Consider the following 12,275-nt stretch of genomic DNA (forward strand, 5'->3'; position numbering starts at 1 on the left):
AAGAAGAAGAAGAAGAAGAAGAAGAAGAAGAAGAAGAAGAAGAAGAAATGTAGCCGTCATTTAATTTGTAGCTTAAAACAATGCTCTTGTCTCTCTTGGTTGACGGTAGGTGCTGTAGTTTTGAACTGAGCTAAAATCATAATATCTGGGTAGATTTTCCTTAACAAGGAGAAAATTATTGAACTGGGTGTGGTGACACATGCCTTTTACCTCATTCTTGGGAGGCAAAGGAAGGTGGATCTCTGAGTTTGAAGCCAACTTGGTCTACAAAGTAGGTTCCAGGACAGCCAGAGCTACAAGTGAGACCCTACCTTAAAAAAAATATTAATGGTAAATAATTGTCTAAATGATGTCTCATATGGAGTTAAACCTATTGTCTAGTGAGTGTGTTCCCTCAGACTGTTCCTCAGGGAAGAAACAGGACCAATCATCTTTATCTCTGGTTATACTTTCCTGTTGAGTGTTTAAAACCACGAGGGTGGCCAGAATTAACCATTTTTACTCTTTACTTTCAATCCCAGTTAAGGGTCTGGTCCTCATCAGCCACCTTGGCTGCCTGTATGTAAGGATAAGTCAAAGCCTTGTTTGACCATGGCTTTGCTTGAAAGCATGAAGGAAAATTTTCTTCTGGGCTGACCTTTTTCTTTGCAGATTGGATACTAGTGAGAGCTCACTGCTGGGGTCTCCACAGCCTCCCTGAACAAGGGAACAGGTGCCTCCCGTGATAAGAATTGTGACTTTTTCTCAGTAAAGATATTTCCACTGTGATATCTTAATATCATTTTAATAAAGCACAACCAATAGGAAATTTTCCCAGATGCCTAAACTAAAAACTAAGATTGATAAACCAGTTTCTCAGATCCTGCAAAAAGAGTGGGAGAAAACTCGAAATTGCATAGTGTTAAAAAATCTATCTTTCGTTGCATTGTCTCTTTTACTCTTTATTGATCTTTTGTTTATAATTCCATCTTCATGACATCTACTTTTGCTGATTAACATTATGCTGCTAGTGTCAAAGTTATTTCATTGTAGGTAGGCAGTCTATTTTCCATCTCTGAACTTGATATTTTACAGTTTTACCAAGAATAGTGCCTATTATGTGTTGCTAGCTGATTAACCACTGCTGTCTTCAAAAGCTCACCCTTTTGCAGTTACTTTCAGCGCGATTCTGCAGCTGCAAGCCCCTTCAGTCCTCAGCCCTTGTTTAGATTAAATACTCTTGGATGATAATTTACCTAGGCCTAGACTAACATCTCCAAGTTATATGTGTGTGGGAAAGCAACAAGAAAAATGCAAGGCCATTGTGCTAGGGCTTTGTCCATATTATTAGTGTTTTCAGACAATCAAGTTTTCTTTTGCTGTCTTTGTTTTCTGCACTATTCTCACATTTGCCTTGATTATTTTCTTCCTTCTTTGGTTTTTATTTCAGGTGTGTGTGTTCTTGCCATTTATATTTCCTTCATGTTATTAAACTGCATACTTAAGTTGTGGATAGGTAAACCTAAAAATAAGAATTAGCAAAAAAAAAAAAAAAAAAAAAAGAAAAAGATAACTTGGAAAGACCTGTAAGAAATGGATTCCTCGTTAAAAACACGATTTTTATTTGTTTTGCTCAGGACGTGGTGTACTTCTTCAGTTTGAAGACTCATGTCTTTCTCCAATTCTGGACACTTCTCAGTCATTCTCCCTTTGAACACTACCCCTCTCTCAATCTTTTAGTCTCTCTCCTGGGATCCTGGTGGAGGTATGTTGGACTTATTCTATCATCGGTCTTGCTGAATCAGTTCTTTTGTCACCGGAGGCCACATTCTGGGGGACTCTTCAGTTTTTTCTAACTTTCTCCTCTGCTACGACTGAACTGCCCACGTAACTCATCTTTGCCATTCTCCTTGTGCACGCCCCCCTTTTCATTCACCCAGCTGCGTTTTCCTCAGAGGGTTGCTTGTGCCGAACACCATCCATCCTTTCGTTGTAGTGTCTGTTCTTATGTTTCTTTGTTTTAACAGACTTTTGTGAGTCAGTCTTTAGGTTACTGTTGCTTCTAATTTTGTGTTTGCACTTATCAGTGACTTCTTTGGGGGTTCTGCTGGCTTTCTTCCATAATTCACATTTTTTTTTTCGGTTTGTACTTCTTGTTATGTAAACTTTATCTTGATGTTTTAAAAGATTGACCTTGCATGAATCCTGTGGTAAAGAAAGCATCCTTGCCAAGAGGAGTCTTTGCCTTTGTTTCTCTTGAGATCTCCATAACTCATGGTCTAGGCCCTATGTAAATTCTCTGTAGTACCTGAATGGTACCTGTATACTAGGATCCGATGGTGTAGGCTTTGGGGCCTGATGTTTTCCAGGACACAGTGAGATGAAAAGTGTGACTGGAATGGCAGGCACTAAGACCTGTTGCAGCCCTCTGTAAGGAAGCTGCTGACTTTCTGGACCATGAGCTTTATGAAGGAGCTTATGTCCAGCTCCCTTTACACATAAGGTCAAGGTTAAGTTTCCTGACTCAGAGGAGCCGCGGTTTTGAGGTTAGTTCAGGCTAAACTATTATAGTCCGTGGCATCTACTCTCACCTCTTATCCTGGGTTTGGCTTCCCCTTTTGTTCTGTACCCCCAAGATTTCTCCTTCCTTTCTTAAAGTTTAAGGGTTTGTTCAGCTATTTCTCTTGTTTTAAGTGTGTCTCCCAGGGTTTGAATATATGTAGGGGAGAGTAGCCTTGGAGCACCTGCCCTGTTCCTGAGTGTTCTGCTCTGTTCACTGGCTCGATTTTGTGTTTAGAAATCCAGAATGTAGGTTGTCATGTTTCTTTGATTCTCTTTAAACACCTGGGAGTCAGGGTGCTGGCAGATCAGCTCTGAGGCAATGGACATAGACGCTGATGGACAAGACACCACTTACAGGCTGTACTACCCTCCAACTGTACAATTCTGAACACGCTCCTGAATCTCATTCATCAGCAAACACAGCTTAAAAACAATTTACAAAGAGAGTTGTTACGAATAGCAAATGAGCGGGCAAACTCAGAACATGTTGTAACATTTAAGGCTTTTACAAAAACTTGGGCATACGTCGATAAAATATATAAACACATATACGATATACATGTCATATATAGACATACACATTTAATATATATTTTAAGATTTATGAATTTTTTTAATTTATGTGTATGTGTGTAAGTCTGCATGAACATATGTTCACCATGTGCGGGCAGGTACCCATGGAGGTTAGGAGAAGGTGTTGGAACTGGAGTTAGAAGGTGGTTGTAAGCCACTCAGTGTGGGTGCTGGGATCGGAACTCAGGTCCTACATAAGAGCAGTATGCACTCTTAACCACTGAACCATTGCTCTAGACCCTTTGTATACATTCTTACCTCAACCTAAGGTTTTAGTTGTATGCTATTTTGAGGCTGAAAATTGAGGGAACTAGGAGGATTTTGGAGACCAGGCCAAGGATGGGGCTCACAGGGAGAACTCTGGGCCAGGAATCAGCACACCATCCTAGTGGGTGTCTGCCAGTGAGGGGGGGTGGCCTTGAGTAGGTTTCTTGCTTTCTAGCTGCTCTTGCCGCACTGACTAGAAAGGCTCTCTTACTTCCCAATCACCAACTCCAACTTTTTTTTAACCTGCTTTTTTTTTTTTTAATCTGTAAGAGGGCATAAGAATAGTCCCTGCGTAAAGAACAACCATACAGATTAAATAGCAGTGTGGTAACACCCTTCAAACATATGATTTTTTGCTATGAAGTTTTGGGTTTTTGGCTTGGTACTGTACCTGATAATGTTGCAGTTTTGTTTGTTTGTTTGATTTTGCTGTGTTTTGTTTTGTTTGGAAGGAATGATGTTCTTGGACTTTGGGGTTCAGTGGGCAGCTGCTAGGATTTCTAGGTTCAGAGTAAGGAACTGAAGAGACACATGCAGTGGAGAGCAAGCAGTAGAAGGAGAAAGACACGCTTTCAAAGCTGGAAGAGGGCCAGAGTGGGGAGGAAATTTTAGAAGCCGGAAGGGTCCTGTGATGCAACAAATGGGACTTTTACATCCGATATTATGTATTTTGGGGAGTCATTTGAGCAGGGTAGGCTTTTTGGTGTATACTGTCTGTGAACACGAAGTTTATAATGAACAGGTTGGTCACCTTAAGATGCTCTGGAGTGCCTCTGCACCTTCAACAGTGGCTCCAGCCAGTTCTAGGTGGCTTTGGCTGAGGGTTTGGGGTATGAGGTGTGTGGCATGTGGGTGAGAGTGCCTGGCCTTCCTCATTGCCAGTTTTTCTCTTGTATTAGTTTTTCCACCCTTGCCAAAGGCTTTCCTGGCCTTGCTCTCTGCTGTAGTCCCCTGATTTAGTGCGCAAAGGAAGCTGGAATGTTATATATAGCTCACTATATAATACAGTCTGACCTTGAATCCAAGGCAATCTTCTTGACTGAGCCTCCCAAGGACTGCTGAGATTACAGGGGTAAGCTCTCCCACTGGCTTGAATGTGACTTTGCGGCATGGTCAGCTATACACTGGATGGAATGCTTGGTCAGCCATTTGTAGTTTTCCAAATAACTCCTAACAAGCAAATGAGACCTTCCGGGTGGATAACATATAGGCTGCACTTAAGGAGCTCTTTTGTTTCTCCAGCCCCCGACCTTCCATCTACTACTCGCTTTCTGCCCCTTTGTAATTCCTTTCCTTTCTTAGTGTCACATAGTGCTGTTTTGTGTCTTGGAGTCAAACTATGACAACTACGGAAGATTCCTTCTGATCACAGGGAAGCTTTCTTTGCTGTTTTTCCAAGAATGTACCATTTGTCCCTAACTTCTTCTGGAAGTAAACTAAGGAGGAAAGGACTTTTATGGTTTCCTTAAAGCCTTACTATCGAGGTATTGATTCCTGTGGCTCCCATTACAAACAGACGCCATTAGGGGTGGAAAAACAGGCCTTTCTTTCTCTGGGGAGATGGAAGTTTAATAGAGGGACATTTCCACCTCCCCTTTGACCCATTCACCTCCATACCATTCCCCTTTTTTCTTCTTCACCTCCATACTGTTTCCCTTTCTTTTCCAGCAGTGAAGAAGAGACTGCAGCAGTGAGGAGCTGATGTCAAGCACAGACAAGCCTGCTTTTCTAAGCTTTACTACATCCTTGTATGGAGAGGAGAAGATGGGAGTTTAAGTTTAGCCCTGACCTGTGTCTGTTTTCTATCCCATGCAGGAGCAAGAACTCAGCCTTCTTCAGTGATGAGGAAAGATGTTCTCTCTGGTTCCCGGGAAACGACAGGAAGGCTGAGTGTTCCAGCTTCCTTTGCGCACTTGCTCATACTGACATCACCTCTGTCTACCGCTTGAGTGAGTCCTCCTCAGACCCCAGAGCAAGCCCAGGCTCCTAGAGACCATGAAAGAGTCCACAGTCAGAAATAGACTTCTGCATTCTATTCCTGTCTAGGAATTTGGGGCTGCAATCACTGTCCACTTGGTGGCCTGGTTCATACTTAGCAGATTTCCCTGTAGATTTTAGGTCTTTCTAGATTGTACATGTCATGTTATCTAGCAACCATGACACATGATCAAACCAACTTACCTTTATCATGGGTGGTCAGCTGTATTGGACCCAAGGAAAGGAAGAAACTTCCTGAGTCATGGCTAAAGGTCAAAGGGCTGACTAGGTACCAAATCACAAATCACATAGATAACTGGAAAGAGACCTCAGAGATAATATCTCCCCTTATTTTACAGATTAGGAAACTGAGGCCCAAGAGTGTTAGTACCTGACCCAGGGTAATTGCTACCCGGGGCAGCCTGTTTCATCACACCACCTCAGATACAAGATAACCCTGGTGGCTGGATGCATTAGTCTCAAGAGTGGATCTACCTTGTCTAGTGCAATGCTGAATGAATGAATGAATGAATGAACAAATGAATGATAATAATTTCCTTATGATGGGAAAGGCCCACTGCTTTGCAGGAGGAAGTATAATTACCCTCACTAATGTTGCTGAGGTGAGGTTCCCTTTATCCTACCTCTTCGGTGACAGTGGTATGACTACTTCTATAAGGCTGAATTAGGTGGTTGTTATTTCAGAGGGATAGCGAGAGGTTCTCCACGAGGGACTCTCAGGCCAGTTCCTAGGAAGAGAGGGAACTGGAGGCTTTCTTCATGTATAGGGAGCCTTTGAGGAATATAAACCTCAGGTATCAGTGCTCAGCCCTGGCAAAACATTCTCATTGCTGCAGATCTGTGAGGCTCAGGCAGGAGGCTGGAGCTGTGAGCCCCTCCTGGTATGGGGAGTGGAGCTATGAACATTAAGGAGTACTTGCCCTGGGTGGGGAGGAAAACAGCGGTTGGTGATAGATTTGCATCAAAGATATCTGTTTACTGTTGACCCGTTGATCACAAGATTAAAAAACAGGTTCCAGTAAGCATGTCACTTCTTGTTTAAAGGCCAGGAGTCAACTCTGCTGACTGTGGGTTGAGTAGACCCCAACTTCAAGGCAGTCAGTAGGGGAACCAGATTATTAGTAAATGCCAGCTGTCTTGGGCCGATGTCCTGAGAAAGGAGTAATTCTTCTGAGTCTGCTCTTGTCTTGTGATGAATATAACATGTTTATTAATGTCCTGGTCCCAGGAGAAATGGCCGCATTAAGATGGGCATATGTCCTTCAGCACTGGAGGGGTGAGAGTGTCCAAACAGTTTCTGAGGCAACCTCCTTAGCTCTTCCAGCTTTGGCAATGGCCTGTCATCCTTCCTAAGTTGCAGATTTGAGTATCCAAAGTTACAGTCTCAGAAGCTTTCCCCACAGGACAGTAGGAACAACTTGGCTTGATGTGAGGGGCTACTCACATCAGGAAAATGTGGAACCTTCCCTCTAGCAGTTGCTGTCGTAAAGACTGTGTGGCCCTGAGGGTTGTGTGGCCTTGGTCACCACAGGTCCATTATAAGGCTCTTAATCAAAAACATCGTTTCCTTGCCTGGACCCCATGCATCCATGCATCTTCTTGGTTCTTAACTAGTTTCTCCCTCCCTCCCCCCACTTTTGTGACATCAAGTGGTTGCATATAAGTCGCTTAGCCTTTATGTTTCCCAGCTCTTTGCCTTTTTTTCTCTTGGAAATATTGACATACTTATTAACATACCATCTTGTTTTCCTTTACCTTTAAATACTTCACCTGTGTGATCACATCAGTCCTGGGACTCGGGCCAACTCTTTTGCTTTGAACCACAAATCTGCATTTGCAGTTTCCACTCTCCTCCTAGACCTACTTCACTCTCCATCTAGAGGTGCGACTAACTCAAAGTCAAAATATCTAAAACCATATACTTTATCCTATCTCCCATCAAATTACTTGAGGGAACAAAACTAGGGGCTTTAGATGCTTTATTGTTCCTTGAAACTGCTCACTTAAGGTTCCAGTCTTGTCACTTTTTAAGGCACACAGAAACCCTGTCACATGGGTGGATGATGAGTGAATAGAGTAAAGAAGCAGGAAGGAAGAGGGAATTCAGGGAAGAAGTAGGAAGGAAGAGGGAATTCAGGAAGGAAGCAGGAAGGAAGCAGGGAGGAAGAGGGAATTCAGGAAGGAAGCAGGAAGGAAGCAGGAAGGAAGCAGGGAGGAAGAGGGAATTCAGGAAGGATGAGGGAATGCAGGAAGCAGGAACAATTCCCTGCAGCAAGGCATGTTAGAAGTGTCCTGTGCTTATAGCTCTCTCCAGATCTGTTATAAGGTAATGGAGGGATCTGGGTCTTGCACCTCTCCAGATTGCTTTAACAACCTCATGCTCACACCTCTTGTTTCCACATATTCTTCTCTGACTTGCATCTCACCTGAGACCCTGCTGTAAAGTGTGAGCTAAACAGGATGATAGAAACTCTGAAGCTGATGTTGAGGGGGTAAAGACTACCCATTCCTATTCTTACTTCAGCACAAAAGCTCCTCAGGGGTCATCCACATGGTGACATGATCTGACCTAATGCCAGGTCTGTCCTTCATCTCTACTTAGGTGAGTTTGACTCCATCCAGAATCTTCAGAATGATCTGAGCGGTGAGTAGTGACGATGCTGGGCCCAAACTCTTGTCCTCAGGTCAGCTCATCTATTCTCTTGCCGGGAGGGACTGTCCTACTTTGAGACACTCAGGGGTGCTCATCTCTGCCTGTCCTTACAGCATCTCAGCCTGAGGGCTTCCAGGAGGCCAGGTCTGGTAGGACCTGGGTGGAGCAGCAGACCATGGGTTCCAGACGGTCCAGCAGTTCTGTGGAGTCCAGCCTTGAGGAGGAGCTCCTCTCAGCCTCCTCAGACAGCTATCACCTTCCAGAGCCTGACGACCTTGATGACCCAGAACTGTTCCTGGACCTAAGCTCTAGCCTGGAAGAGGACGAGGTGGAGCACTTTGCCCCCATCTTGGCTTTTCTGGATCATGAAGGCTACACTGACCACTTTAAGAGCCTCTATGATTTCTCCTTCTCTTTTCTTACATCCTCCTTTTATAGTTTTACTGAGGAGGATGATCTAGTGGCCTACCTAGAGACTTCAAGAAAGTGGGCCAAGATGAGCCACATGACGTGGGCCCATGCCCGGCTTTGCTTCCTCCTAGGCCGACTGAGTATCAGGAAGATCAAACTTTCCCAGGCCAGGGTATACTTTGAGGAGGCCATTCGAGTCCTTGATGGGGCATTTAAGGACCTCTCCCTGGTGGCTGCTCTGTACATCAACTTGGCAGCCATCTACCTGAAGCAGAGGCTGAGACATAAAGGGCCAGCCTTGCTTGAAAAAGCAGGCAGTCTGCTGGCCTGTCTGCCGGACCGGGAGTTCAGTGCCAAGATTGAGCTTGATGTGGTGGCGTATGTGCTGCGTCAAGGGATTGTGATGGGGAGTGGCCCTCTGGAGGCCAGGTCCTGCTTCCTGGCCATTCGATTGCTCCTGAGCCTTGGCCGGCATGAGGAAGTTCTGCCATTTGCAGAGCGTCTGCAGCTCCTTTCTGGACACCCTCCCACTTTGGAGGCTACCGACACCATGTTGAGTTTTCTGTACGACAAGAAATATCTTCCACATCTTGCGGTAGCCTCTGTTCAGAAACACGGCCCCCAGAGTGGCCAGGGCATGTCTGTTTCCGTTTGGCAGGCCTGTTTGGTCCTCCAGAATGCCAGCAAGATCCTTGGCGTTCCTTCCTCAAGCCAGGGTGAAGTTTCTGCCCTGGCCTGCCCAACCCTCAGGCAAGCCCTGGATGCCTGCAAGGAGCAGACTGACCTGAATATCCAGAGGTCCTTGTGTCTACTCTTGTCCAAAATGTACCTCCACCACAGGTCCTCTGATGCCTCTGTCTACTACCTGAGCCAGGCCCAAAGTTTAGGGAAGCTACTGGGCGAACAGGAAGCCTTTGAATCTTCTCTCTGTCTGGCATGGGCTTATCTCTTAGCCAGGCAGACAAAGAAGGCTTTGGAGATCCTTGAACCACTGCTGTGTTCCTTAAGGGAGACGGAGTGTGTGACCCAAAAAGGAGTGCTCCATAACCTCCTGGGACTTGCATTTCAGGATGAAGGCCGGACAGGCAAGGCAGCCAAGAGTTACCTCCGAGCCTTGGTCAGAGCTCGGGAGATGGGAAACGTGCGCAACCAAGCCGTGTCTATGGCCAACCTTGGCCACTTGACCCTCAAGTCCTGCATGCAGCAGTCAGCAAGGGGTTATCTCTTGGAGGCTGTCCGGCTCTATTCCGAACTCCCAGCCAGCAAGGAGACAGACATGGAGTTGGTACAAGTGTTACTCTGGTTGGGCCAAGCTCTGGTGTCAGGACGCCAGCTGGTCCACAGCCGCCTTTGTTATGAAATGGCATTGCTGTTTGGCCTACGGCACCGGCACCTGAACAGTGAGTATGTCCCATACTGCTGTGAGCATTAGAGAAAAGTGTTGACACATGATTTGGTGGTATCTCACTCATGTTCCTGCTTTATGTTCAGGTCAACTTCAGGTCACCAAATCCCTCTGCCATTTCTACAGCTCTGTGTCCCCAAACCCCGATGCATGCATTACCTATCACGAACACTGGCTGGCCCTGGCTCAGCAACTCAGGGACCGGGAAATGGAGGGGCAATTACTGGAGTCCCTTGGGCAGCTTTATAGGAACCTAAATACATCCAGGTGAGTCCCTGTTTTAGGTAGAAACGGTGTTCTCTCAAGAAGGCAAGTCCATATGCACATGGCCAATGGATACTATGTTGGAAAACTGCAGGCCCTGTAACTGCTGTGCAGCTCTGCCCATCTGTTGGCAGTTCTTTGGCCTTGGACAGTTTAAACCTGTGTTTCCTCATTGGTCAGATAATGAGGTTGATAACGACATTTATCTTACAGTACCAGTGTGAGAGATGAATGCGTTAAAGTCCCTGAAATACAGATAGTCTCTGTAACAATCACTATGTCACTCTTACTTGTGTGTTTCCAAAGCAATCTATCCTGACTGGCTGAGAGTGCATAACCCAAAGTGGGCAGCTTGTATTGAGGGCCATGGCCCCTTCAGGAGGTCTTCTCCATTGAAAGACAGTTAGGATTCAAGAAAGGACAAAAAGTAAATAAATGCCGTGAAGCAGGAGTATAAAATTTTATGTTTAAAAAAAAATGCTTGATTGGGACCTCATCTTTAAAATGAAACTGGATTTAGTCAAGTCTACTTTCAGCTGTGATCAAGCCTCAGAATAAATAAATACATGGGAATGGAAAGGGTAGACTTAGCACTTGGTTGTCTGGCAAAACTGTATAATAGCACTTTCTTCTGTGATTGACTTTTTGATGCTTGTCTAAATTAAGCTTTTTATTTCTGTGAAGAGACACCATGGCCATGGCAACTCTTATAAAGAAAAACATTTAAATGGGGCTGGCTTAGATAGAATTTAGAGGTTTAGTCCATTATTGTCATGGAGGGAAGCACGGTGGCATGCAGGCAGACACGGTGCTGGAGAGGCAGCTGAGAGTTCTACATCTGGATCTGTAGGCAGCAGGAAGAGAATGAGACACACTAGGCCTGGCTTGGCCTTCTGAAACCTCAAAGCCTGCCCCCAGTGACACATTTCCTTTAATACCATCATGTCTACTCCAACAAGGCCATATCTCTCAATAGTGCCAGTCACTGTGAGCCTATGGGGCCATTTTCATTCAGACTATGATAGCGCTTGCTGAAAAACTTTCAGTTTTGCAAAAGTATATCCCAAAAATATCCAAGCATCCTTTAGAACACTGATACTCAAAGTCTCCTCACCCATGCACTTCGCCTCATGCACCAGTTCTTTGTTTTCACCAGTCCAAGGCCACTGGGATTCTCCTTTACTGATGGGCAGCCTTCAGTTCTATCCCTAACAAGCTTCATAAATCTCACAGAGGTTTTAAAACCTCTCGTCTCACTTTGCAACAGATTTGTGTCATATGTTACAACCATAGTTCTTAGTGGCTTCTAAAACAGAATGGGAGTGCTTGCTAGTGTTGATCAGAGAGGCAGTGGAGGAGAGGCTAGTTCAAGGCTAGCTTTTGCTTTTTAGACACTACCCTTGTTAGGGTTTCTAGTGCTGAGAGGAAATATGGGGAGGAAAAAGCTTATTTGGCCTCTACATTGTAGTCTATCACTGAAGGATGTCAGGACAGGAAGTCAAACAAAGGGAACTTGGAGGCAGGAGCTGATGCACAGAGGTCATGGAGGGGTGCTGCTTACTGGCTTGCTTCTCATGGCTTCTTCAGTCTGCTTTCTTATAGAACCCAGGACCATCAGCTCAGGGATGTCACCACCCACAATGGGCAGGGCTCTCTCCCATCAATCACTAACTCAGAAAATACCTTACAGGCTTGCCTACAGCCTGATTTTATAGAGGCATTTTCTTTTTCTTTTTAAAAATTAATCACAGTTTATTCACTTTGTATCCCACCTGCAGCTCCCTCCTCCTCCCTACCAATCCCACCCACCCTACTTCTACCCCACCCATGTCCCTCCCCCAGTCCACTGATAGGGGAGGTCTTTCTTCCCTTTCTTCTGATCCCATACTGTTAGGTCTCATCAGGAGTGGCTGCATTGTCTTCTTCTGTGGCCTGGTAAGGCTGCACCCCCCCTGAGGGGAAGCTGATCAGAGAGCAGACCAGTCAGTTCATGTCAGAGACAGTCCCTGTCCCCATTACTATGGAACCCACTTGGACACCGAATGAGGCATTTTCTTAACTGAGGCTCCCTCCTCTCAGATGCCTCTAGTTTGTGTCAAGCTGACATAAGACTAGCCAGCACAGGTACCATGGTAACCGTGAGTATGTAGGCAATCAGACAAT

At 45.2% G+C, this 12,275-nt stretch overlaps 1 protein-coding gene across 1 annotated transcript in view; it reads left to right on the forward strand.

Moving 5' to 3' along the window:
• The window catches only part of Sh3tc2 (SH3 domain and tetratricopeptide repeats 2), a 60,946-nt gene that overhangs the window by 26,792 nt on the left and 21,879 nt on the right, over nucleotides 1-12,275 (forward strand). The window contains exons 9-12 of the mRNA XM_055622718.1: nucleotides 5,197-5,330; nucleotides 7,982-8,023; nucleotides 8,146-9,843; nucleotides 9,935-10,115. Coding sequence (XP_055478693.1) covers nucleotides 5,197-5,330; nucleotides 7,982-8,023; nucleotides 8,146-9,843; nucleotides 9,935-10,115 — 2,055 coding nt within the window. The remainder of the gene's footprint in view (nucleotides 1-5,196; nucleotides 5,331-7,981; nucleotides 8,024-8,145; nucleotides 9,844-9,934; nucleotides 10,116-12,275) is intronic.

The sequence above is a fragment of the Psammomys obesus genome, unplaced genomic scaffold (genome assembly GCF_907164565.1).
Source record: "Psammomys obesus unplaced genomic scaffold, mPsaObe1.curated_primary_1811, whole genome shotgun sequence".
NCBI lineage: Eukaryota > Metazoa > Chordata > Mammalia > Rodentia > Muridae > Psammomys > Psammomys obesus.